At 38.9% G+C, this 27,287-nt stretch overlaps 1 protein-coding gene across 1 annotated transcript in view; it reads left to right on the forward strand.

Moving 5' to 3' along the window:
- The window catches only part of LRP5 (LDL receptor related protein 5), a 166,668-nt gene that overhangs the window by 129,777 nt on the left and 9,604 nt on the right, over positions 1 to 27,287 (forward strand). Inside the window, 13 exon segments of the mRNA XM_040558299.1 lie at positions 336 to 562; positions 931 to 1,115; positions 4,281 to 4,608; positions 6,962 to 7,163; positions 9,310 to 9,470; positions 9,472 to 9,519; positions 11,492 to 11,682; positions 16,988 to 17,197; positions 19,200 to 19,325; positions 21,221 to 21,457; positions 22,171 to 22,281; positions 23,760 to 23,996; positions 26,429 to 26,568. Of these exon segments, the coding sequence (XP_040414233.1) occupies positions 336 to 562; positions 931 to 1,115; positions 4,281 to 4,608; positions 6,962 to 7,163; positions 9,310 to 9,470; positions 9,472 to 9,519; positions 11,492 to 11,682; positions 16,988 to 17,197; positions 19,200 to 19,325; positions 21,221 to 21,457; positions 22,171 to 22,281; positions 23,760 to 23,996; positions 26,429 to 26,568 (2,403 nt within the window).

Raw genomic sequence — 27,287 nt, forward strand, 5'->3', positions numbered from 1 at the left:
AAAAAAAAAAAATATTATATGCAAATGGCAGAGAGGAAGACAGGTCAAGGAAGAATCTGCAGATGTACAGTGCTTTCTGAAAGTCACGTCCTCTTAAGATGCTTTGAACTGGTCATCAGAAACTGTACTGTTAACTTTTCTGAATATTCAGGTCTTTTTATCCTGTGAATTCCTATATAGTTTTCTTTTAAACAGACATTTATTTTAAAAATGTAATACTGACTGATTGTTGTTTTTACTACTAACCTCTTTTTGTATGCCAAACTTCATAATAACTACTTATTTTGTTTGAGTATCCATAAATGCTGAAATATTTTTACACAACTGTTTTCCAGACCATAAGCCGAGCTTTCATGAACGGGAGCTCTGTTGAACACGTGATTGAATTTGGGCTAGATTATCCTGAGGGAATGGCTGTAGACTGGATGGGAAAGAACCTGTACTGGGCAGATACTGGAACCAACCGAATTGAAGTAGCCCGCCTGGATGGACAGTATAGGCAGGTCCTTGTGTGGAAGGACTTGGACAACCCACGGTCTTTGGCTCTTGATCCTACCAAAGGGTAAGGGGTAGTGTTGGTTTTCTAAGTTTTGTGTGCTCATACTCTTACATGACAAGATACTTGGCAGTTTATATAGCTTCATTTCTTCAGGGTCTTTGAAAACACAATGAAGGCTTTGTAAGCTCCACAACCCTGTGGGTTTCAACGAAAGTTTGGGAGTTGTTGATCATGTTTTTCTGTCTATGTTTAAAAAAGGGGTGCTCTAATATATACTAATTAACTGCCCATAATCACATGGGTTATTCCAAATTAAAAAAAAAAAAAAAGAAAACTTGAAAACTTGAAAGCAATGAAATGAAAAATCAAAACATAGAGCCGAACTCAAATCTCAGCTAGCTGTAATCTTTCTGTTCTGCTTCTCGTTTCAGGTACATGTACTGGACAGAGTGGGGAGGTAAACCTAGGATTGTTCGAGCATATATGGATGGAACAAACAGCATCACTTTGGTGGATAAAGTGGGTCGTGCCAATGACCTCACTATTGATTATGCAGACCAAAGGCTATATTGGACTGACTTAGACACCAGCATGATTGAATCGTCAAATATGCTAGGTATTCTGGCTTTAAATTACATCAGTGTTACTCCATCCAGTACAGAAATACGCACTGGCCACAGTAAAACAATTGAGTAGATTTTTAGAGTGTTTTAATTAAATTCTTGAAATGATTGTCTCCAAGCTAACCCTGATTTTTTTTTGAGTTGTGATTCCATAATGAACTGTTAAATCACTTATCTTTTTCTCTAAAATGTTGAGTCTGTTAAATTTATTAGACTTAAAGCATGTATGTTACTAATTTGTCATAAGTAGTAACTTGAAAGATCGAAATAATGATTTATATTAAATCTGCATGTATATTTTCCTTGTGAGAGTAAGCAGAGTTAAATGCTTGAGGGGATGATAATGATGATAATAATAATGAAAGCTTCCTAAATTAATAACCATGTGGTAGTTTTAATAACAATAGTGAAATATAATACCATTTTAACCTTGTTTCTCTGTATTGCCATGAAATTACGTGCACTTTACGAAATTAGAGATATGACCTCTGAGAAAGTGAACACAGCTAACAGCTTCATTATAAACCAGCTTTGACTTTTCAGTCTTGACACTGATTTTCTGTCAAACTATTACCCAGGTCTCTCTTTCCAGCTTCAGACTAATTTTGTTAGTTCAAAATCCAAACCAAGGTACTGCTTGGCATTCCATCAGAGATGGAATCCAGAAGCTTGTGACCTGACATCATATGTCCCGTTTCCAAAGACAGGCCTTTGTTAGATGGGAATTAACTAACACCTGTGGGATTCCAATATAAAAAGCAGAGTTTGTGTGGCAAAACATACAATATTTAAGCAAACTCATACAGGATTGTTGCAGCAGTGCTCTGGCTGATGACACACGATTTCCCTGCAACTCACTCACTTTTATTTTTAAATCTTCTGTGAAAACCTACCATTACAGACTTTTTTTTTAAGGTGTTATTGTGTATGCATATCTTCAGAGTATGGAGAACCTACTACAAGGTTTTATATGCTTTTATTTGAAGATCTTATGCTATAGTTGAGAGAGAGAAAAAAAGAAACCAGGAAAAATCTGTTAATGGAGAAAAGGCTTTCTCACATGTTCTGAATGAACATTAAAAAAAAAAAAAGTTGTATCAGCATTTTGACTTAACCTTTGCACCTTCTTATGCTTCTGTACACATATACTGAGCTGTAGGACTTCAGTTTTAGCCGATGACCTAAATGAGTTGAAGTAATTGTTTTGATAGCTTTTTAGTAGGCCACTGTGTATGTCCAAGAAAAAGAAGCATTAGAAAGAATCACATACTATTCTGGTGATGTGACTGTATGTCAGTTTCAGCTTATGTATGCTCTCCATCTACAGTAAAAAAAAAAAAAGTTTATTCACAAGTTGGCATTAGAGCAGGATGTTTAGGAAAAGGATGTTCTGAAAAGCCATAACAAAAATGGATTAAATCTCTGGAAAACAAAGCCATGCAGTTTTGGATTCCAAGGCTAGCAGTGATTTTGCATCACTTGTATTCATTGTTTTGGGATAAGTACTGCTGAATGGATGTTGCTAGTTAGAAATTGCATGAAGGTTTTTTTTCTTTATCTAGAGTTGTGGGTGGATTTTTTTTTGCTTTTTGTTTGTTTATTTTCATCTACTGCATGATCTATCAAAGCTAAGCTTCTGCATTATACTTCGAGAAACAAAATAGCCAGAGGCAAATTTGGATTAGAAACTGATTGTGGTATTGAGAAGAAACACAATATTCAAATAATCTGTGGTAAATTAAGCTAGTTCTAAAGCTGAAACTATGGCTAACATTGATTTGTGGTGAGAAAGTAGGAGAGGAGGACTGCTGAAGCTAACAACATTGTATGCTTGTCCTTTAAGTTAGCAGATTGTAGGGTAGGCTTCTAGCAAGTGGGCTTATTGGTTAAGGAAATGTTATTAGACTAGAACTTGACTTGCATTTTGCACTGCTGGCTTCCTGGCTAGGATGGATCTGCATGACAGCTGGTGCTAGAAGCACCCACCCTACCAGCAATAAATAATGTACTCTCAAGTGGATGATTGAATGCTGTCCCAGCTTATTCTTGTCCATTATAAATGTTACCCAGCAGGCCAAAATCACTGTTTTGGGAGATTTTTCTCCATCTACTGCCTGGTAAAATTCAGGTAGTTTATTTGCTTCCCTTAAAAGAACCTCTACCCTGAATTCATCACTGTAGACCAGGATTGGTCTAAGTACCTGAGAGTGTTCAGGATATCTGTGCCCTTAACTTGGACACTTGATATGCCTAAAAGTAGTTGGGAAGTTTGCCTCTATACTTAGTTCTAGTATTTTATTGACAAAAATGGCTTAATGGGTTTTTAGTTTTTTTGTTTTCCATTCCTTCTCCAGTGTTGGCTGAATGAGAGAGGGTGAAAGGTAAAGTGAGGCGGGGAAAAAAGGTGATGTTCTGTAAAATATAGCATTGAATATTTGTTTGAGGCAGGGAGAGATGTTGCTGATGAAGGCTACATCTTCACTTGATATAAAGTGGCAGAGATTCAGGGAGTTCTGTGCTCGAAAATGTTTTGGAGGCTGATTTATAGGAAGACCTTACTATAGTAGTGAATCTCTGGCAGAGGCCATCTAATGCTCTAGAGGTGTTAAATCTGTTTTGAATGTTGCTAACTGAACCACTGAGTGTGAGAGTACTGGGATTTCTGCCAAACAAATGGTTTCCAAATCCTTTGGGGTATCTGTATGTTGATTTGCACTGCAAATAATTTGATTCTTGAGTGAAACATTGTAATTTCTTATCTCTCGTTCTCTTTGAATCCCAAGTTTGCTATATGTTGCTGTTGTACATATTATTATTATTGGCCTAAGTCTTGGAGCTGATAACATTCTTGAATATGTCTTCCAGTATTTATTTGGGATGTTAAGTGTAAGACATAGAGCAATATTTATTTAAATGGCAGCACATTGGCACAGTTTCAGATTGCTCTATAGGCAAGAAGTTATCAGGATAACATTTTTGAGGGCTAGTGTTTAGGTTACTTCTTCAGCAGGTACTGCTTCATAATGAATCCCATGATGCAACTGGCAAAATGAGGTTTTATTTTAAAAGGGGAGGGAAAAACTTTTTCTTAATGTCCATCACACTCAGTTTCATGACTTGGAAATTGTGTTTTAGTTGATTATCTTCATTTTTTGCAGGACAAGAACGAGAAATCATAGCAGATGATCTACCTCATCCATTCGGATTAACCCAATACAGTGACTACATCTACTGGACAGACTGGAATCTTCACAGCATAGAAAGAGCAGACAAGACCAGTGGGAAGAACCGGACACTTATTCAGGGCCATCTGGATTTTGTGATGGATATATTGGTCTTTCATTCTTCACGTCAGGATGGCTTGAATGATTGTGTGCAAAATAATGGCCATTGCGGTCACTTGTGCCTTGCCATACCAAACGGATTTAGGTGCGGCTGTGCTGCTCACTATACATTGGATCCCAACAGCAGGAACTGTAGTTGTAAGCCTTTTTGTTTGCTAGTATATTCCTCGTTGCTTGTGGATGCCATGTGCTTGTGATTCCTTTCAGTATAGGAAAGTGTTGTGGGTTAATGCTGGTAGGTAGCTAGAAACCACCCAGCTACTCTCTCACTAACCCCTGAGGACAAGAGTCAGAAGGATAAAATGGAGAAAACTTTTGGGGTGAGATGAAGACAGTTCAATAGCTTAAAAAAAAAAAAAAAAGCTGTGCAAAGCAAAGTAAGGAATTCATTCGCTACTTCCCATTGGCAGGCAGATGGTTAACCGTTTACAAGAAAGCAGGGCTTATCACATGTAATAGTTAAATGGGAAGACAGATGTCATAACTCCAAATGCCACCTCCTTCCTCCTTCTTTCCCCCAGTTTTATTGCTGAACATGACACCATTTGGTGTGGAATAGCCCTTTGGTCTGTTTGGGTCAGTGCTCCTGATGGTGTCCACTCCCATATTCTTGTGCAGCCCCAGGCTGGTGGGGCAGTGTGAGAAGCAGAAAGGACCTGGAGGCTGTGTAAGCACAGCTCAGTAATGACTAAAACATAGGTGTGTTTCGGTCATAAATCCAAAATATACCACTGTATGGGCTGCTGTGAAGAAAATTAACTCCATCCCAGCCAAAACCAGGACAATCTGCGCCCCTTACATCATACACTTTTGTCATGCTTGGGTCCAACAGTATCCAATACATCTCCATTAACCACCATCTCCCATTCTGTCCTATAATTTTCATACATAGATATTACTCCCTTAGTCTATAGGCTTCCCACGTAAAGATGTCCATAAAATGTCCAATTAGTTCATTTAGCCCATGACCTGGGTTCTGTGTGTTAAGGTGGTCACTCAGGACAGGAGAAACAGTGTTGTGTGGAGTTCTTGGACGTCAAAACCAGATCATCTCAGGTCACTGCTGCATTTGCGCTGCTTCTTTGAGGCTTGTTGAGTGGTTCCTGCTATAATATTTCCTGTAACATGCAACTCAAATCGTGAGTTACAACCGTTTTAAAGGTATATATAATCTCCATCCCTGGTCTGTTTGGACCAGGGTATAGGGCTTAACATTGCAATGTACTCCTGCCCTTGCCCCTTTTTCTGGCATGGATTATGCATGGGTAGAGGTGGAGCTGTTCCTGTATGGTCTTGTTCATGGGCTGCAATCCCTTGAGGGGCACATTTCCTGCATCATTGTCTTATCCACAGCCACTTTGAGGTGATCTAGGATGGCCTTATCCATGGCCACAGATGTTTTGAGGTATACCTGCACCAGTGTGGGCTTACCCATGTCCACAAAAGCTTTGGGGTGCACCTGCCTCACTCGTGGATTTATCCATGGGTCACAGTTCCTCTGACTCAAATTCACCCTGGAATTCCAGCCTGTCCAGTACAGCAGCACGGGAACAACAGCAGTTCCCTGGCTGCCTGCCAGCCCAGGCGCATGGCTGCTGCTGTTATCAAAATGTTCCTAGGCATAGCAAAGTAAGATAAGGACTGCAGCAAACAGCAAAAGCAAAAACCAACCCACTACCAAGCACTCCAATACACAGTAAGCAAGCAAGTCCTGTGGCAAGCACAGCAGCCTGCCAATTAGCAGCTAAACAGCTATAAGAACTAAAAAATTCAGTCTAGGATACTCCACTCAAATTTATCTCAAACCCTTCAAGCCCCCATGTTGGGTACCAGAAAGGACTGTTGTGGGTTAATCCCAGTAAGCAGATAAGCTCCCTGCAGCTGCTTGCTCGTTCCCCATTATGGGATGGGGAAGAGAATGGAAGGGTAAAGGTGAGAAAATGCTTTGGTTGAAATGAAGACAGTTTAACAGGCAAAGCAAAAGCAGTTCATGCAAGCTATTCCAGCCTAAACCAGTATGAAAGGGAAGGGGTAGTACAAATCCATTTCAAAGGTTCTGGCTTTAAAGGTAATCTGAAATACGAGGACAGAATGTGGAGTTTTATATTCATTTTTGTGACATGGATTAGGGATGAAGATTTGTATTTAAAGTCTTAGAAATAACAGCACTGTCAAGTCTGGTCCTACTTGTTTTGCTGGAAGTGCTTTCCAGGTGATTCATGTGTGTGATTGAAGCTTTCCCAGTCTTTAAGTGTATAGGTGGGTGGAAGAGAAATTCTTTTCGTCTTAAATGTTGTTGAAGTCAACAAAGATAGCACCCAAAAAACTTTCTTGGTAGTCTGAAGAGCAGCACGCACGTGCGCTTGGAGTTTGTGGAAGTTTATGCGTAGTTATGTAAGTTTAACTAGGTAAAAGGATAATGTAGGAAAACCTGTGCAACTTTGTATTTCTCAATATTGCTGGTGTTACTTACACTCTTTTTTGACTTGTTTCAGCCCCTACCAGTTCCTGTTATTTAGTCAGAAGTCTGCAATCAGCCGAATGATACCAGATGATCAGCAAAGTCCAGATATCATCCTGCCTATGCATGGTCTAAGGAACGTGAAGGCTATTGATTATGATCCCTTAGATAAATTGATCTACTGGGTAGATGGACGTCAGAATATTATAAAAAGAGCCAAAGATGATGGCACTCAGGCAAGTTTACATGGTGTACATACTTTTTTTTTTTTTGGGGGGGGTCTTTTTTTTTGCACTTTATGCTTGACTTTCCCCTCCTGTCCCCTCCACCAGGGAATAATCAGTTTAAACTTTACTCTTGCTAGCACTTATTCATGTGTATTCTGTTTATATGTAAAGATTACTGAAGGTTTTTTTTTAGGATTGTGATTTTAAGTTATACACAAAGAAGTGTAAAGTCTATGTATATCGTATGTACCTGAAACAATGAGCCTTAGAATCCTAAATCATTAGGGTTGGAAAAGACCTCCAAGATGATCTGGTCCAACTGTCCCCCTACCACTATCACCCACTAAACCATGCCCTAAGCACCATGTCCAACCTTTCCTTTAACACCCCCAGGGATGGTGACTTCACCACCTCCCTGGGCAACTCGTTCCAATGCTTGACTGCTCTTTCTGAGAAGAAATTCCTCCTAATTTCCAACCTGACTGTGAACCCTTAAACTGTGATATTATGCTAAGGGTGGACAATGAAGTAAGGCAGGCTCACTATCTCTGAATTATACTAGAGACAGAAATTGTATTCTAAATCAATATTGTGCATGACAGTTGTGTGATCATATTGTCATCATTGTAAAGCTGTCACAACATGAAAACTCACACAGCTATCCAAGCTGTAGTTAAAACCCTCATTTGAATGTAAAGCTGACTGTTGTGTCAGATAGGGGTAGACTTATGCGCATACACAATAGTTTTACTGAATTAGGTGCATAATGTTTTTCTTTGCTAGTTATTCATACAACAGTGGGAAGACGAAGTGTGCTGGTCTTCTGGGCAGTGTTATGCATTAATATGCTTACTCCCAGGACAGAATAACCAGATTCTTTAAACGCTGTAGTTTGAATAAGAATACAAAAGGAAATGGAGAATGGGTGAGGGTATATTTTCCTTAGCTTTGGGCAGTCATATCTAAACAATGTAATGTGTTTTCAGTGGAGCTGAGTTGGTCTTTTCATGTGCCTGGGGAATCAGTGATCTTACAGTGCCCTTTAAAGAAAAAGATGGTTTATTTTTGGCAATTTCTTTTAAGATTGGAAGAGGTATCTTAGGATAAGCAGCTAGCTGGGTTGTGGATGAATTTTGAAGGAGTATTTCTTTTGCTCTTTTGGATTGTGCTAGGTGCTAATTGTTGCAGTCTAGCTTCTCTTTGGTACTTGCTAGGTGCAAATTGCAATGGAGATTTGTCTGCTGTGTTTTCCAATACCTTGGCCGCAGAGCTTTGAAGATGCAGATCCCCTTCAAATTTTGACTTTCCAATTTTCACTAACTATTTTTACTGAATTTTGCTAACTCTTGTTTTTTTTGCAAACAATGCACATGACATACTTGGCTAACAATTATCGTTGATTTCAAGATAAGAATATTTCTTTATATTCCTGGGCACACTGACAAGAAAAGATAGGGATAAAGATTTAAATAAAAAGAAAACATTACATCACTATGTAGAACTTGGTGGCTTAAAACCAAATTATGGAAATATATTGTAACTTTCTTCAAGTAATCTGTTTTGAGTAATTCATTTGCCTTAAGTTGAGTGTGGAATAGTGGATTCATCTTCCTTGACCCCATACAACCTTTTTTTTTTTTGCTGCGTTTTCTTTTGGATTGAGGAGTACCATATCAGGACGCTTTAAAGAACACATCGCTTTCCCGTGACCACTCTGATGTGACCAAAACCAGTCACCTTTGAAAACTACTTTGATGCTGGGAGTCCTGCCAGTGGTATTAGTATCCCAGTGGCACTGGGATTAGCAGTACACTAGTGGAGCCTCTGTAATGTCCAACTGAAAGGTTATTTTCCTTTTGGGACTTCTTATATGCTCCAGTACTCTTGAGTGGCTGAGGGAGCTGGAGTTATTTAGCCTGGAGGAAAGGAGGCTCAGGGGAGACCTTACTGTGTTCTACAATTACCTTACAGATTTTCTGTAGATATTTTCCCTCTAATCTACAGTTTGAATCAAATGTATTTTGTTACATTTGTTGTACTTGCTTCCTTGTGGTTTTAGGTATTTCTGGACCTTTCACATAAATAAACCATGCTTTTTGTGCAGCGTTCGTACAGAACAGTTATTAGAAGTCATTCCCTATATATTGTCTTGCAGCCTTTTACTGTCATGAGTGCTCCAAACCAAAGCCAGAATCCCGAGAAGCAGCCACACGACCTCAGCATTGATATATACAGCCATACCTTATACTGGACCTGTGAGGCCACAAATTCAGTCAATGTCCACAGACTGAACGGCGAGTCAATTGGGATGGTGCTGCGGAGATCACGACAAGCCCAGAGCCATTGTGGTGAATGCAGAGCGAGGGTGAGATTCCTTTCTGTTCTTCACACAGAGCACATCTGGGATACATCAGCTGTGTGCAAATCTTGTGATGCATCTGTGTATTTTCAAAATGAGAAATTTTGCGTATTTAATCATTCAGGTTATAGGTGATTGATAGCCTGATTCTGGGTTTTAAAGGTATCCAACTTTCTCTTCCTGTTTTTTCCTTTTCTGCCTCCTCTGGTGTGCCAACTTAGATGTTCACACAGCTGTGTGGTAGGTTACAGTGGGAAACTAAGCTGGGTGGGGAAAGCACAACAAAACAACCTTATTCTCTTCACTGTGTGAGTGCACAGGCAACAACCTCACCACTAAATCCAGAAAAAACAGGAACTGCTATAAACTGTGTTTATAGCAGCTGAGGATCCACCTCATAAATGTTCAATTATCATAAAACAAATGTTTCTAGAAAAAAAGGGATCTTTCATATGATATAACTACTCCTGCTAATGTAATAGTATAAAGGTTGAAAAAAAAATGAAAATAACCTTACATTCTAGACATTTTAAAGTCAATTCTGTCTTGATGTGTATCTCAAAAAATGCTGAAATGAATTAAGACAGGTAAAGGCAGTGCAGTGACTTCCCACAGGAAGAAAATTTGTAGTTTTGCTTTAAAGCAGTTCTGTTTAGATTCAGCAGACCACATCTCCACTTCAGGTGGCTGGTAACTTTATACTTAGAGGTCAAAGATGGCCCTTTTGCTGTTCTTTCTAATAAGTTAGATGCTTAAACCCCAGTTTACTCTTAGGTGGCTTTGATATGTGTTTGACAGATGTTGGATGACAATATTCCATAACTGTGTGGATACAATAGTACTCAGAGACCCTGTGTGGAACATTTGTAGGACTGTTATGTTGTACAGTGCTCACTGCACGGGTCAAAAGCTGCTGCGGGAAGAGGGGGATTAGAGAAAAGATTCTAATCTGATTGGGACTAACTCACTTGGACATATTTTGTATTTATAAAAGCTTTCCTGCATTCTCCGTTAAAATGGGAGTTTGGGTTTGTTGATCACTAAAACACTCGACTTTTCAAGTCAGGTTTTAAAATGAATTAAAGATAAACCTGCTTTTAAATTAAAAGAGGTAAAAATGGGAGAAAGACAATGTAGAAGAACACTGTGACTACCTGGGAGGGCTGAATCAGTGATCTGTTCACTGTCCTGCCTTAGTTCCAGAAATCCTTCCCTCCAGCTCTCCCTTGGCTTGCTCGTTCTCTCTGCTGCATCTCCTCGTTTATGCCATCAGGAATGCCTATGCAGCAGTGAATCTGCCCAAGTTATTTATTACTGAAGAAATGGTAGATTTTTCCCTGAGGGAGTTCTCAGCTCACCATGTGGATGCGCAAACCATTTTTTAATTATGCAGGGGAGAACAGAAACTGCTCCTGTTTGCAGCTGAGCTGGCTTAGGCAGAGATAAAGTATTCATGGAACTATGTCATCAGGAAAACATTCTCGGTTGTTCTTTTTCTGTGATCTTTGTTCCTCTTAAGTTTAGTAGGAACTTACACTTGCTGAGAAGAAAGGAACCCCAGAAAGGAGGTAATTGTGTTGTTTTTTTTGTTTGTTTGTTTATTTGTTTTTTGTCAGAAAGAAGGTGAGGAGAGCTTTACCCAAGGACAGTTGCAGAAAGTCTTCTGTGCTAGCCTCTTACAATCCCTACCTCCACTGCAGGAATATTGCAGGGCAGCAGTACTGAATGCTGAAGCATTTTATGGCCTGGTGTATTCAGGAGAAATGCAGTTACTTTTAGGCTGTCTCAATATGCCATTTAGCAAATGTTGGAGCTTCTGCAGCAGTGTAGATCTGGATCTTTGCAGTTGGGAGCAATAGTCACCAGTCATCCCTGCGTAAACCATCCCCACTTACAACTGAGAACCTGTGTGCAAAGGTGAGCTGCTTCCCTTGGCTTCTTAAGCTTTTAGTTAATCAGCTGGTGGCTTTGTTCTCAGGTACATGTACTTCACCAACATGCAAGAGCGAGCTCCCAAGATTGAGCGTGCAGCCCTCGATGGCACAGAGAGAGAAGTGCTTTTTACCACTGGGTTGATCCGTCCCGTAGCGCTGGTGATTGACAACAAACTTGGAAAGCTTTTCTGGGTGGATGCAGATCTGAAGCGCATCGAAAGCTGTGACTTGTCAGGTATGTGGTATGCAGTTAAACATTTGGAGTAGCGTGTGTGATGTATAGGACATCATTCCCTCTTTGATACTGACCCCAGTAACTTCTTCCACAGTTGCCAGTTCTGTGCAGGCAGGCACAGCTAACAATTGTTGGTGGGCTTCTGTCTTTGATGTGATTGGAATAAATGTGTCTGTAATGACTGCCACCCTCCAAGAGGGACGTTTGATTTTTGATATGTTCTGAAAGCAGCTCTTGGAAGATCAGATTTAAATAGGTGTTGACAGTCATGGCACCACTAAATCACTCCTGCTTTTTATTTTCTTGTGGCTTGAAAAGTTTGCATAACTCTTCAGTACTTTTTTTCTCTGGAGGTTACAGCCTACCAAATCAAGGTAACTAGAAGAACAAATGGAAGGGGTAGCAACTTTTTTCTAAGAAGGATGATAAGGCAGCTCACCTGGAACACCAGTGTTGTAAAACAGTGGAGAGATGTCAATTCATTGCACTTTTTCCATATTAGTAAAATAAGGCATTACTCCACTACTGTAGCAGTAGCACCACATGCTTCTTACAGAGCGTTGTTCATCACTGAATTCTCAAAGCAGTTGGCAGTGCTGAGAAATGTGCAGTATAGCACAGAGGATCCAATGTCTGTGTCTTGTCACTTGTGATTCATTCTCTCTTCCTTTGTGTGAAGAAATTAAACTCCTAAAGGAAGTACAGAGAGAAGTGAATGAGTGTCAGGGAGTAGAAGCTGGGTTGTTCTAGTGATTGGCAGCTGCCGTAAAAAGCTGAGCCTCCAATTTTTGGTGGACTTTCTCTTAATCACATGTAGTCACATCCCTTCCCTTGTGAGGCAATGAACTAAAATAGGTGAAATTTATTCATTTTTTTACAAGAACTGGAGGGAGAGAAGAGGTACCAAGGGAGACTGAGAGGAAGTTTGATGGCCTTGGAGAGGGGAAATGCACCTGTGAGAAGTTAATGAGCTGAGGAGAGCGCTGGTAACTAGTGCTGCTATAGATTAAAAGATGACCCCCATGTAACAGAAAGCCACATTACTTAGTGAAGCTGTAGCACGCAGTGGACCTAGCTGTGGCTTTTACATGTGTATACATAAGCATGCCTTTTTTCTCCTTGGATTTAGCATGCATGGAAGGCTGAATCACAGCTAGCAGGCAAGGAGGATCACAGGAGGTGGGTGTTTCTTGCTGGAGATGAGCTGAGTCCTTGCGTGGTACAGCATAAAAGGCAGAAGCAGTATGTACATTACTGTTCTAGATCTAAGTCTTGAATAAATAAGACCAGACAAAAGGACTTTGGTAAAGTGATATATGAGTAAATTAGCAGCTAGGCCATCATGCTCTGGTAGTTTGTATCATGTGATTGTAATTTCCTTTGTATGGTATACATTCCTCCTTTTGGTGACATAGAAACTCCATATAAGCATGAGTTTGAATCCTGGATCTGTATTCTAATCCATTTATTTCTTTACAGAGAAAACTAAGCTTTCTCTGGGTAATATTGTAACAAAGCTTTTAATGCACATTTATTTGATGGGGTCACAACTGAAGAATCAAACCCTAAAGGCAAGATAAAGGGGAGGAAAGCTACAGGACTAAAGGAAAGCAATAACTGGAAGCCATGTATCATGTAGCCAGAGAACTATGGTTGTTTGATCCAGCTAAAGCTTGCTGTAATTTGATCCATTGAGCTGTTTTGTAGATGGGTTTTTTTAGAAGTTAATGTTTTTATTTTTAAGTATTTTGTATATTTTGCAGTCTTGCATCACAACTTCAGAAAAAATTAACAGCCAAAGTTATGTTGGGTTGAATTAGTTCCTCTAAAAAATAATTCTTGAGCTGTCACTTTTAAATGGTCATACACTAGAAATCCTTTTGCTAGCATAAATTGAGGCTGCTGAAAAAAATGGACCCAAGTTGTGTGTAGTGTCCTTCCTGCCAATTAGACAGTTCCAAACAATCTTATTCCCTCACAGACTTGAGGAGATTACATGTTTCTGGAGGTTTCTGAAGCTTTCCCTACACCCGGATAGTTAATAGCAGCCTGCTAAATGCTCGGGTGACCAATATTCAACTTATTAACTTAACTTTTAGAGAGGAATGAAAGAACTACAAACCTGTCCATAGAGCGAACACTTATTTGTGAAGTTGTTGGATTTTTCAGCTGGAGCTATTGATGCTTTTCAGACATTCATAAAACATTTGCAAATGACTTGTCTGCCATATCAGTCAATTAAAAAGTAGTTTTTATATTATTGTTGAAGTGACTGGAAAAATCTATAAAAATGCTTTAATTTCAAATAGACTTCAAATACAGCAATTGGTGTCCTTCCACCTTAATGTTATTTACATTTAAGTATTAATTTCAGTCTTGAAAAGACCACACATCTGTTTCATTTTGATAACTAAAGTACTTAATTACTACGGAAATTCAACACTTGTAACAAGTTTTCTTTACCATTTTTTAAGTATATCTGCTGAAAATATCTGTCTATTCACTCTATTTTTCATTTTATTCATTCTTCTAAACAACGATGTAATGGTGTCATCCAGGGCTATCTGTGCTCTTTGCCTCTCCTTTTAGAATTACTATTTGGACTGTCATTTACTTAAGATCAAATCCAGCATAATTCAGTATAAATCAATCACCATCTCCAGAGCTATCTCCAGAGCTTTCCAAATCACCAATGTTCAGCTTTTTATAGAGGAGGGAGGAAAAAGATGATGCTTGAAGGTATATCCCAAAAACCATTAAATGTAGCCTGTTTGGGAGGCTGTTCAAAGAGGCTAGGGTTGTAGCAGGACTGCTAGCTTGCGAGTGTCACCAGACACCTCGTGTCTTCACAGTTTTAGGATGGCCTCAGGATACCAGCTTGCCTTTTATTTCTAAATGGATGTGACCAACTTAGCACTTAAACATGAAAGCGAAAGGAGGTTTTATCATATCAATTTGTAAATGAGGCTTTCCCATTCTTGATGTATTTTAAATACAGCTGAAACTTGTGCTTTTTCAAAGTTTGACCCCAGAGTCTGACAAAAGAACAGTTATTGTTGATAGTCCAACATTGCTGAAGTTTGTAGGGACTAAGGGTGCTCATAGGCTGCAGGGCAAATGAACAAAGTGCCCTGGTTTTTTTCACTGTATACCTTCTTTTGTCAAAATGTTATTTTCACAGTATTTCTAATTTTAAGATCTGTACATTTAGGAGAAGACAAAGGACATGCCAGGAATTGCACTGCTAGAGAGTAGCAGTAAGGGTGTGATTTAGTGAAACCAGTGCAAGTGCGCTGTTCTGTTCTACATATGTCCTTACAAGAGTAAAATCCAGTGGAAGCGTGTACAATAATAGATGCGTCAGATTACAACCAGGACTGTGCTGTCATACACTCTTCCTGAGTGTTCCTTCTGAAAATGAAACAAAACAGGTGTCTTGGTCATTGGTTTGAAAGGAAAATATATTCAGGGATAAAGAACTAAAACCCTAACTGCAAGTACAAGAATTTCTGACCTCTCTATATTCTGTTTTTCTAAATTTCATTTGAATGTATGCTGGGCAGTGTTCATCATGGCAGTCAAGCAAGAGTTGTGGGCAGTAAGTTTATGTGCAAAATTAATAGAATCTGTAATTGAAATAAATGTCATTCTTATGCTTGGCTGAGCTCCACGTAATTTATGCAGCAAATTAGTTGAATCTAGTGCTCATTAGCATTTTATTATGTGTCCAGATTCAATAATCTCATTTTGAGTAGATATTTAAAACTTCAATTTTTTAAAAAATGCAAGCAGGCATAAGGCCTTTATTCCAAAATGCAACATCAGATCAGAGGTAGCACCAAGTTATAATTCTGTTTTGTATTCTTAATTTTTGAAATCAGATATGTCTGGTATACACTAAAAATGTTTTCTGTGAATTAATAGAATAATCTGGGACCTCTTGTTCACCCTAGGCAAGCATAACAAAAGCAACAATTAAATGCCACTAACTGTAGTGCAGCATATGATAGAAGACTGCAAGCAATTAAAATTAAAAGCAGTCAAAATTCATTTTTGTTTAACCTGATTTTTACACCTTGATTGAGACTTATTTTGTAGAGCAGTAAATCTGAACATTTGATGATGATCCTGTTTAAAAGCATCTTGAGTTACATTTCACTTTTGCTAAACATGGAACTTGGGTTTTCTGCTTGGTTACTGAAGAAAGAAAGAAATTGAAGAAAGAAGTATGCTTTTTGGAATATAAGGTGTTTTTTTTTTTTTGTGATCATTATCTCTGAGGATGTGATGTAGCATATGACAGGATTTGAGTGCTTGATTCTTGTTTTGCATGATTACTGTGTGTTGTGTTTTATGAGAGGAATGGCAGTAAAGCTAATTACTTCTATTTCACTCTTGCTTGTACATTCCAACAAAGTTTACTGCTAGGTATGTGAATGTATTGTTTAAAAAAAAAAATGTCCCAAGAGAGGAGGCCCCCACAACCCAGTGGGGTAGGGGGAGAACTGCAAAAAGCAAAAACTCATAGGTTGAGATAAGGACATTTTAATAAGAATGAAAAAGGGAAAGCAAAATGATTAAAAATAATAAAAATAAACAAAACAAGCAATGCACAATGCGATTGCTTACTGCTGAATGATGCCCAGCCAGTCCCCAAGCAACGGCAGCCCCAGTTTGATGGTTGAGCATGATGCACATGGTATGGAATATCCCTTTGGCCAGTTTGGGTCAGCGGTGCTGGTTCTGTCCCCTTCCAGCTCCCTGTGCACCCCAGCCTCCTCCCTGGCAGGGCAGCATGAGAAGCCAAGAAGTCTTTGACTTAGTGTAAGCACTGCTCTGCAACAACTAAAACATGGGTGTGTAATCAACATATTTTCATCCTAAATCCAAAACATTCCAGCTACTATGAAGAAAATTAACTCTATCCCAGCCAAAACCATAACAGAACTGCTCACAGTTACTTAAAACAGAGCATGCCAATGTGAGGCTCTTCATGGCTGGCTGACGAGCCAAGGTACCCAAGGATGAGCTGTGCTTCATATTGGATCTGCTTGCCCGTGTGATAATTCGTTGCACTTACCTGAAATGAAACTGAACGAGTACTGCCATGGTCTGCCAAGACAAATGGAGCCGTTAACCTAAGAGCTCCTTCTAAAATGAATGTACTGGAGCTGGTTATAGAAACCCCAAAATTGTCAGAGCATGTTTCAAAATGTAGGTTTTTTTTGTTTTTGTTTTGTTTTGTTGGTTTGGTTTGGTTTTGTTGTTGCTGAAATGAGTTAAAAGTTGTTTCTGTTGATCTCAGGTGCTAACCGTGTGACCCTGGAGGACTCCAACATCCTTCAGCCGATGGGACTGACGGTGCTGGGGAATCACCTGTACTGGATTGATCGTCAGCAGCAGATGATTGAGAGAGTGGAGAAAACTAACGGGTACAAAAGGACTAGAATTCAAGGCCGAATTGCTCACCTAACAGGCATTCATGCTGTGGAAGAACTCGATATGGAGGAATTCTGTGAGTTTACTTAAATATCTCTGTGAATCTTGGCCACTGTCTCTCAAATTCCTCATCCAGCTGCGTGTTTTAATAATATTGCCCTGTGGGCTTTAAGTTAAGACATGGAGTGCTTTCAACTTGGAGGGCTGGGACTCTAGAATAGAAAGATAAACAAGTTTCTCACTCTTGTCCAGAGGAGTCCTCCTGTTCAGCTAGACTGTGCAATTTCACAACACCTTAGTTAGCTGCTTTGTACAAGCTCACATGATACTGAATTCACTCTAAAAGCTGATTGGAATTATGGTTTTTATTTTTTCTACATATATATAAGTACAACCAAGTAACAGAGTTCAAAAAAACTTTAAAAAGAAAGGAGAGGATAGTACTTGCCTTTTCTTGAGGCATTTCAGACCCATTTGTAAAATGTTTGACTTAGCACAACTGATAACATAAAAGCCTTCAGTAAGGGAGGGGGAATTGGCGCGAAGCTCCTAAAATGAATTCCAGTGGATGTGGAATTTCTCTCCTATCAGAGGTGGAGCTGATCCCTTCTGAAAGGGGCCGCTGATGGTTGGACCTTATTTTTCTGGCCTGGTGCCTCAGTTCCAGTGCCCTGAGGGAGAGTGTAGAATCCCCTTGAAGCAGTCGCTCCTCAGGGTGGCAACCTGCAGCTCCTCCTGCTTTTACCAGGCCTGCTGAGAATATAAAAGCACAAGATGTGGGAAACAGAAAGCCTCTTTAGACTTTGTGGCCTGTGATGAGTTGAACTTGTATGGTGACCCTGGATTAATCTGTAAAGGGTACTTGGGGGACATTCGTGTTTTTAAAAAAAAAAAAAAAGAGAGAACTTTATATCAATGTGTTTTTTAAAATGTCTATTTTTTTATGGCAAGAGTAGTATTTATTCAGAGATGCACTGAAGCAAATCACTTTTTACATCTGAAATCTATCCAATATAGGTGACTTCTGTTACAAGGGAATAAAAATACATGTGCATGTGTGCATGCCCACACAAGTATGTGTGTGCACTTTTTCTGCTAGCAGAAAACCTGCTAACCTGTGCCTCACACAGTAATGTTTCCATCACTGTGTTAAATTGATGAATTTATTAAGGGTGAAAGCAGACTGCTGAGAAGCCTGAACAGATGGAAGACAACTTTGGCACAGAAATAATGATATTTATACCATTTCTTCCCTGTGGAAATTCTTGGTCCTCACTAGTAGTAAAGAATGCATTGTTCGGTGGCATCATGAATAACAGAGGCTCCTGCTCCACAGATCACTCCAGCAGATGCTCGGCACACTTAGGACATGAGATAAGCAGGCAGGAGACTGGCTCTGTTCTCACTCAGCTGGGCTGGGGTCTTCAGACAGTGACTTCACCTCTTTGTGCCTGTTTCTCATCCAACTAATGTTAATTTAGTTTGATTGCATTAGAAGCTCTTGGGTACTCGGTGCTTTTGAATAACTGATTTGGGAACACAGCCATGTCTCTTCTGCCAAGTGTGTGTTCTTACACTGCAGTTTTGTGAGTAACAGGGAAGTGGTGAGGGCTTGTTGGGGGGAACAGGAGCTGAGTGGTACGGCTGGATATTAAGAGGTCTCTGAAATTAGAGAAGAATTCCCGAGGGTTTTGGGGAGGCTGGCATTCTGAAGTAATATATGTTAATTCTTGATGCCTGACTACCCTAGAAGTACAGATGAGATATGTAGGTACATCTTAAATGTGACCTTCTCAAATCTGCTTTCTCACTTCTCTTCACCTGAGCTTCCAAATTCATTTTAGAAGTCCTTTAAAGGTCTCCATATCACTCTGTCTGGGAGAAATGTAGTCCTCGTGTAGTAGTAAATCAGCTTTTGAGCACAGACCTGAAAAATCCTGCAATTATCTTCCTATGAATTTTAGTGAAATCTTACTAAAAACAGAAGTGCTTTATGAGTGGTTTTGTGAGCTTGCCTTAGCTAGTAGTTAGGATTTTTTTTAATACTGTCTAATATTCCTTTCTGTATGTTTCTGCAGCTGCACATCCATGCTCCCGTGACAATGGTGGATGTTCGCACATCTGCATTGCCAAAGGGGATGGGACTCCAAGATGTTCATGTCCAGAGCACCTTGTGCTTCTACAGAATCTCTTAACTTGTGGAGGTGAGTTATGTAAACTTCTTAGCAGAACTGTTAAACTTTAAAAGTAAAAAATAATAATTATAAAAAAAAAGGTGGACGTTGAGGACATGTAATCTTAGAACCATCAGAAAATTGGTCTTGACTATGTCACACGCTGATGCACTGATAGGTCTTGAGAACTCCCTTTCTGGAATAAGATATTTTAAAAAATAACTAAATGAATGAAGTCAGAGTGACCAAAATCAGTTGGTAACTGATGCAAGAAACTTGTCCACCAGGATATTTGTGACTTTTATGTGCTATAAAATTATATGAACTTTCTGTAGGAGGTTGCATTCGAATCTAGAACGTGAATTTACACAGTGTTTTCTTAGACGTGATATGTTGCATTATGTCTTAAATGTGACCTTTGATTTTCTGCTAGCTTTTTCTGCTTAAGTTTTTGGACGTGTGACTTTTCATTGCGTGCAGAATACTTGTGTTAGACCTTAAAATAGTTGCATCTTCCACTGAGATTTTCTTATGGTTGTATGATGTGACAGCTTTGTGCTATAAACAGCTGCTTATAACATGATGTTGAATCAACCCATGATAACCTAGTAGCAGAAACTATGCATGTGATTCCCACACCACTCCAGTCTTTCAAATGAATTTGGCCTGATAACATGAAACTGTTCTGTCTAGTTAATGAGAGAGAGGCCAAAAACTCAGTTGTAATCCTTTTTAATTAAAGTAGCTCTTGTCTTTCCATGTGGTAGACTTTCCCTTTAGACTTCGATCTCCCAGTCCCAGGATTTTTGAAAATTGTTACCTTACTCTTGTAGAGAGTAAATGGGGAAAAATTATTTATTTAAAATGGGGAAAAAATATTTATTTTTTGGGTGGTATCCCGTGTTCAATCATCTGTCTCTTTTGGTTGTCTTGGCTTTTTTATGTACTCATTTTGCTGTGGATTTCATTCTTCTGGCTGAGCTCTGATCTCCCATGGGACAGTCCTTTCTATTATAAACTGTTTTCTTTCCCATGACCACAACATGCTATGTGGTTTCAGAGTAGTGGCAGTTACATCTGCAGGAGGGAAAATAAAACAATCTACTTATATTTGTTGCTGTCCTTTTTTTAAGAAACAAAAAACATGGCCTATGGGAGATTATATCCCACTACTTTATCTTCTATAAATGTAAAAATTAAGGGGCCTTCCTTTCAGTCTCTGGTTTTTGTTTATTTGTTTGTTTTTATTCTAATCCTTCTGTAAGCCTGCAACAGCTTTTTGATCTATCTGGTCTGCAGCAGTAGCAGCCCATAGCAAGTATTCCAAACAGATTTGTAGCTATTTTGACTGGAGAATATTTGTCCATGTACCCTCGTGAACACTCCTGTCAAGCTTTTAAACGCAAGCTTGTGCCTGCCAAATGAAGCCATAATGCAGCAAATCATAGAATCATATGTGGCTCTTGATTCAGACAGAACTAGTAATCTGGCTGTTGAATTATTTGAACAGGACGTTCCTATCAAAATTAATTCAGGAACTACCTTGATGTGTATATCTGGGATCTTTATCTTACCTACAGCTGCCAGGTCACTGGTTGTATTTGCTGTCCTCAGTATTGCTACACCAAATAATCATAACGCAGAAACTTAGAAATCATAAGGTTTTGAAAAAATCAAGCACATTTGGATTTTTACTTGCATTTGTGTTTTTCAAGCTCTTGATTATACTTCATCTCATTCTTGAACATTTCTCCTTAATGAAGGAGGATAGCAGCACTTCAAAAATAGCTTGCATTTTTACAGAAGAACTTCAGTGAAGGCATAAGCATGGTTTTCTCCATCTGTGGAAAAAGTCCATCTCATTTTACACTGTCAAAAGAGCTAAAATTGAATGCACACATGTGCTTTGTTTTCTCTTTCTCCAGAACCTCCAACTTGTTCCCCAGACCAATTTACCTGTGCAACTGGAGAAATCGACTGTATCCCAATGGCATGGCGATGTGATGGATTTCCAGAGTGTGATGACCAGAGTGATGAAGATAGTTGCCCCATATGCTCTGCATCCCAGTTCCAGTGTGAGAAAGGACAATGTATTGATGCACATCTGCGGTGTAATGGAGAAATTGACTGCCAAGATAAATCTGATGAAGTGGATTGTGATAGTAAGATTCATTTTCCTTACCTCTTGGCTCTAACATAAGCACCTACTTGGGATTCTAACTATTCCTGATGTACATTTATGATTATTAGTTTCAAATGGGGAAAAAAAGCGTTACCCATAAGCCTAGCTAAGCTATCAAATGATTCTGTTTTCCTCTATACAGTGAACCTTCCAGGGGTGCTGGTTCCTAGCTCTCATAAGAACTCTTTTTACTGATCATTTAATATGCTTTGACATCACAGAGATTCCAAAGTTAATTAACACGTCCTTTTTACTGAAATGGAGGCTTCTGTATATAGATAAGAAGTTTAACAGTTAGCCGAGAGAGAGTTGATAGGGTGGCATAAGATAGCATAGAGTATATATAGGTTTGATAATATTTGAGTTACTTTTTTTAAATGGCAGATTATCAGTTACACTTTGTTAATTATTGTAAAAGATCCTTGCTGATTTATTCCCAGTTTTGCCCCAATGGGACCAAATTGACAAAGGATGTGGTGTTACTGGGATCAGAATTTTATTTTAGTCCCACTAAGTAGGATGTGTAAGAAGAAGGAAGAATCAGAAATTCAGACTTGCATTTTACCTACTGCAGCAAAACAGGTGTTCTGGTGCCTACCTGTTTGTATTTGTGGCTTGACATATCTCACGTTTTGGTTTTCTTAAGGTGCTGCCATGGAAGACATGCTTAATCTTTTCTTTCTTTCTGTGCAGCACTTTGTCTGCCCAATCAGTTCCGATGTGCCAGTGGCCAGTGCATCCTCCTGAAGCAACAGTGTGACTCCTTTCCAGATTGCATCGATGGATCTGATGAGCTCATTTGTGGTGAGATGTCTTTGCTTCAGATTCAAGAGCTCTGTTTTCAGGCGTAATACCTTGCAACCATATGCAGAGCCTCAGGCTCTGGGTAGGAATATTCCTTCAGGGAAACCCAGTGAGTCTTTCCAACTCCTGTTGGAAATTTCAGACTGAACACGTTTCTTTTCATTCTCCAATGTCTTCCATTTACCTGACAGCCCTCACCCAGTTCCCTGGATATTGTAAAGCCACTTTTTTTGTTGTTTTTTTGTGTGTGTGTGTGCACATGCACTTGGCAAACTTTTGTGCTGCCAAGTTAATGCAGCTGTTTCCTGTTTTCACTTTGGGTCCAGTTGTACAATTAGGTCTTAACTGATTTAAATGAGTCTTTTTGCAGACATAAGACTGTCTCTTCTGGAGACTTTGTGACACAGTGCGTTCTGTGGTTTCGTGCTTGACTGAGGGAAAGAAGTCAAGTAGATACTAAAAATGATTGCTACTTTCAGGATAAGGATCTTGCATTTAAAAAAAGCTAGAATTGAGAATTTTGTGCATTAAATTAGCTAATTTGGGAATGTTTTAATTTTGTCTTCGCTTTTTTCTGGTATCATATCTGAACTAATCTGCCTATTTAAAGGTTATGTCCTCAGCTGACATAAAAGCTGCTACGCACTAATAAGTACGATAGAAATGAATTCTTGTTGAGCTGTTAAAAGTTTGATAGATCTTTGTATTTCCTTTATCTTCCTTCTCAAATTTCAGTTCTTTTGCATTTCTTTCAACTGAAAGGCAAGAATTTGGGAATAATTTGGAATGTGTTGCCCATAGTCAATGGGAGATAAGGTATAAAACTCATCTCAAATACCGCAGCACTTTTTATTATGTAACACTAGGCTGTATATGAGGAAAAGAAATAAAAAATAGAAAGTATTAAAGATATTTTGAGTTGTGCTTTTCCTCCAATTTTTAAGGTTCCTTTTAGAAAACAAGTTACTTAGTGACATTTTAGGAAGGAAAAGTATTCTGTTTAAGGGATATTTTAGGTAGGAAGAGATCCACTGTAGCTTCCCCACCAGTGAAGACTTTTTTTAATGGTATTGCTAGTCCAAATGGCTTTTGGGAGACCAGATTCCTCTATGGATAAGGAATTAATGTTATGAGTGTCCTATATCTTTAACAGATAGATTTTGAGGGTGGGGAGTAAAGAAAACTCTGTGGGCTGTTGTTATATCAAGATGATAAGGAATCCTGTTACAGGACAAATTGCTAGACTGAAAGGAGAGTAGCTTGCTATGACTTCTTTAAGTACATGGAGGGTAAGGAAAGGCTTAGTGTCTTGTGTGTTAAATCAGAATAGATAAAGTTATGCCTGAGTTTGGTGCAGAGACTTTCAAAGACACCGTGTGAATGACTGGGAGCTGACTGATGTGCTGCACATGCTCCAGGACAGCATCATATGTACTGCCATGTTTAATAACCTCCTTGTTTTTTCCTTCTCTTTCCAGAAAAAACAAAGCCAGCCTCAGATGAACCACAACCCCACAGCAGTGCCATCGGTCCTGTCATCGGGATAATACTGTCCCTATTTGTCATGGGAGGAATGTACTTTGTTTGCCAGCGAGTGGTGTGTCAGCGCTATGCTGGGCCCAATAGCCCTTTTCCACATGAGTATGTCAGTGGAACCCCTCACGTCCCTCTTAATTTTATTGCTCCAGGAAGTTCTCAGCATGGCACTTTTACTGGTAAGAACCCTAATGAGTATCATTACATTGTCTGGATATATTTTTTTACAGGTTTTGTAGGTTAAGAGTCCTAGAGGCAGGGATTTCAAAGAGCAGAAATGGTGTTGTTGATCTGCTCTATGGTTTTGGTGTAAATGTGTGATTTGGATCAGATTTGCAAGAACTACTAGATGCAGTTCACTAGGGACCCAGAAAATCACTAGATTTTCAAATACATTTTTTTCCCTAGACTGCATGTACACATTTATCTAAAAAGACAGAAACTATAAAAAATATTTTGCCTGTGAAAACATCCCCTTTAACTTTCTGGTGTATGTAATGGAGTCTGCATTTTGCATAATACTTCTTACTTGAGGCCTGCAAAACACCATGAAGAGTAGTGAACCATGCACAGTATTGGAAACTAAGAATGCTTTGTGCCATTCAAGGTCTCAGGGAGAGCTCTGTTCTGTTCTCTGTGACTTGTACTCCGATGTCCTTGTTTCTGTCCTGTACATTCAAAGGTCTTCACACAGCTTTCCCCTGTGTGCTCAGGGTGGATAAGTTCTTTCGCAGTGGAAAGAAACAGAGAAAAGAAGTGAAGAAGCTTAGGCTAATGTAATACATAAAAGCAGGGGCTAAACATCCCTCCCCAAAGTTACAACAACAATGTGGAAGAACATAAGCAGTCTGGGTGTGGTTTTGCAGTCTGGCTGCTCAGTGCCTGAAATGTAATGAAAACATCCCCTCTGGTTTAGTCCATCTCTGAGATAAATTTCCTGTTTGTTTTGGACAAAGTATTTATATTCTCTCCTGTGTCTCAGTCCTCCATCTGTAAAACAGCAAAACTTCTCTACCTGAAAAGTAATCAAAACACCGATCCAGAGACTTGTATGCAGATATTAAGATGAGATTGAAGGACTTAAAAAGGCTGGCATATTCAGCTAATAGGTACCAGCCCAGAGTAAACCCTTAAGTGATGTATTTTGAATGATTTTACAAATATAAAAATATACTTTTCATAGAGGAAATAATAAATTCCTAACTGAGAAGAAATAATATTTCTTATTCAGGAAGCTGTAAGTAAATGGTCACCTGTAAACCTACCAGACAGGGTCAGATGCAAGAAATCCATATTTCAGAGTGCTTAGTCTGTTTTTCCTGTCAGCTGAAAATCAGATAAATGATAAACTTACAGACCAGTGAAAGATGTGTCATTTCTCATATAAACCAAGATTTTGAGAGTGCTAACTGTTGGTTTCGTCTAGCCATGATTTTGAAGACAACCAGATACTCTTTTTTGCTTTTTAATGACTGTGCTCAGCTGTTCCTGTTTAAACTATGCTTTTATGGTTATCAAGAGGTTTTGTGGTAGGAAATAAAATTTGAGGATGAAATCATTGCAGGTGAAATCTTTGCAGTGGTGTTCTGGAATCGGACTTCATATAAAAGCTTTTTTAATTAATAAAGTATTAGTGGTTTTTAATCTGTAGCACTGTGGGTGCTGATCTAAGCTGTTGTTCTGATCCCTGTTCATATTGTTGGGTTTATTTCCTAATCCTGCTGCCATAGATTTTTCTCTGTATTGTTGCGACAAATTACAACAGCTGAAAATCTTACCATTGATGTAATTCTAAAGAGAAGACATAGTTTATTAATAGCATGGCATTTCAAAAAAGCTAAGTGGCCATAAATGATGCTCACAAACGGTCACTCTGCTTGTAATGTATATGTCCCAAGTCTCAAAAATTTCTGAAAACTTCCAAATTAACTCTTTCATTAGCACTGGATATTCTGACAGGAAGAAGCTGAAAATCTATTGCCTGATTTAAGTGCATCATGGAATTAAACAGATTGGAGGATGTTTTCTTCCCCTTTTCCTGTCACCCAGATTTCCTTCCTTTTTCTTCTGTTGATTTTAATTTAAGCAGTGTTTTTTTTTTTTCAGTAAGAATAATTATTTTTTGCTCTTGTTCGTGAATTTGCAGTTGAATTTCTTTGGATGGAAATTAAAAAAAAAAAAAAAAAGAAAACTTTGTAGGTCTCTACCTTGTTTCTCTTGGGCAATGTATAATGTTTTGGTTTTTGTTTTGATTGTTTTTTGCAAATGCATGAGTTTGGTTAATTGGAAATTTCTTAATTAACGATTTTGTGGAAAGCTTGGATCAACTGTTCTAGAGATTCCTTCCTCAGCAGATGGTGAGAGTTGTTTGTGAGGAGTTCGCTGCTGCAGAGACACAATAGGTGGTCTGGGGATGAGATGTTTTCTTTACATAATATAAAACTGAAAATATGTTGTTCCTTGTGATCCTGAAGTTTTTATATAAAAGATCATTCCAAAAGTGACAACCGAGTTGCATGGGTTTGCCAAGCTGTGGACTTGTTTTCTGTTTTGTATCGGTAGATGAAGTTGTGGTTTATGTAACCTTGCTTTTGTCTCTGTTTCACTGCAGGCATCTCTTGTGGAAAGTCTATGATTAGCTCCATGAGCCTCATGGGAGGAAGCAGTGGTGCCCCCTTGTATGACAGAAATCATGTTACTGGAGCTTCTTCTAGTAGCTCATCCAGCACTAAAGCCACTTTCTACCCTCAGGTATGTCTTGAAAATATAGATGTGAATTAGATCCACTTCTCAAGAAACGAAGATGAAAATTTTTGCTACTACATAGGAAGTTAATAACAGTTGTTCTTGGGTGGTACTGTTTATGAAAAATACAGGCCGAGTCCAACACCTGCTGAGCTTCACAAAAGGGCTTTGTTGTATTTCACCAAGGTTACACAATGCTATATGATGTCTAAAATGTTTTGTTATTAGAGTGATACTCAGTTGGGTTGTTCCTGGGCACTTCTGTTCTCCTGTTTTGACTCCCTTGGAGATACCTTTGCACCTCTTTTGCTCTTTGTGAACTCTGATTTCAGTGGCCGAGTGACATTTTGTGCTGTATAATACAGCAGGCACACATGGAATGAAAAGATAAGGAGTAGAATGAAAATGCATAAGAAATAAGCTCAGCGTGCTCTTTACCTGAAGTGTTGATTATTGATTCAAAGAACCAAGTGTTCACACTGGGAGAAAATGCTGGTACCAGAAGAGGTGGTTATATTAGTGTTTTTTCAGCTATAACTTAACCTGTTTCTGGCTTTTAACTGTTGGAAGTGACAGAATTTTAGTCCCCAAATCGATTTCTTGAGTTCAAAGATGTATAGTACGAATGGAAAAGAAGCTCTAAGAATATATAGGAGAGATCAAAGTTTACTCATTGCCAGTATTTGGTCATATGACAGTTTTTTCCTTAGTGCTTTGAGCAGTAA

The sequence above is a fragment of the Cygnus olor genome, chromosome 5 (genome assembly GCF_009769625.2).
Source record: "Cygnus olor isolate bCygOlo1 chromosome 5, bCygOlo1.pri.v2, whole genome shotgun sequence".
Lineage (NCBI taxonomy): Eukaryota > Metazoa > Chordata > Aves > Anseriformes > Anatidae > Cygnus > Cygnus olor.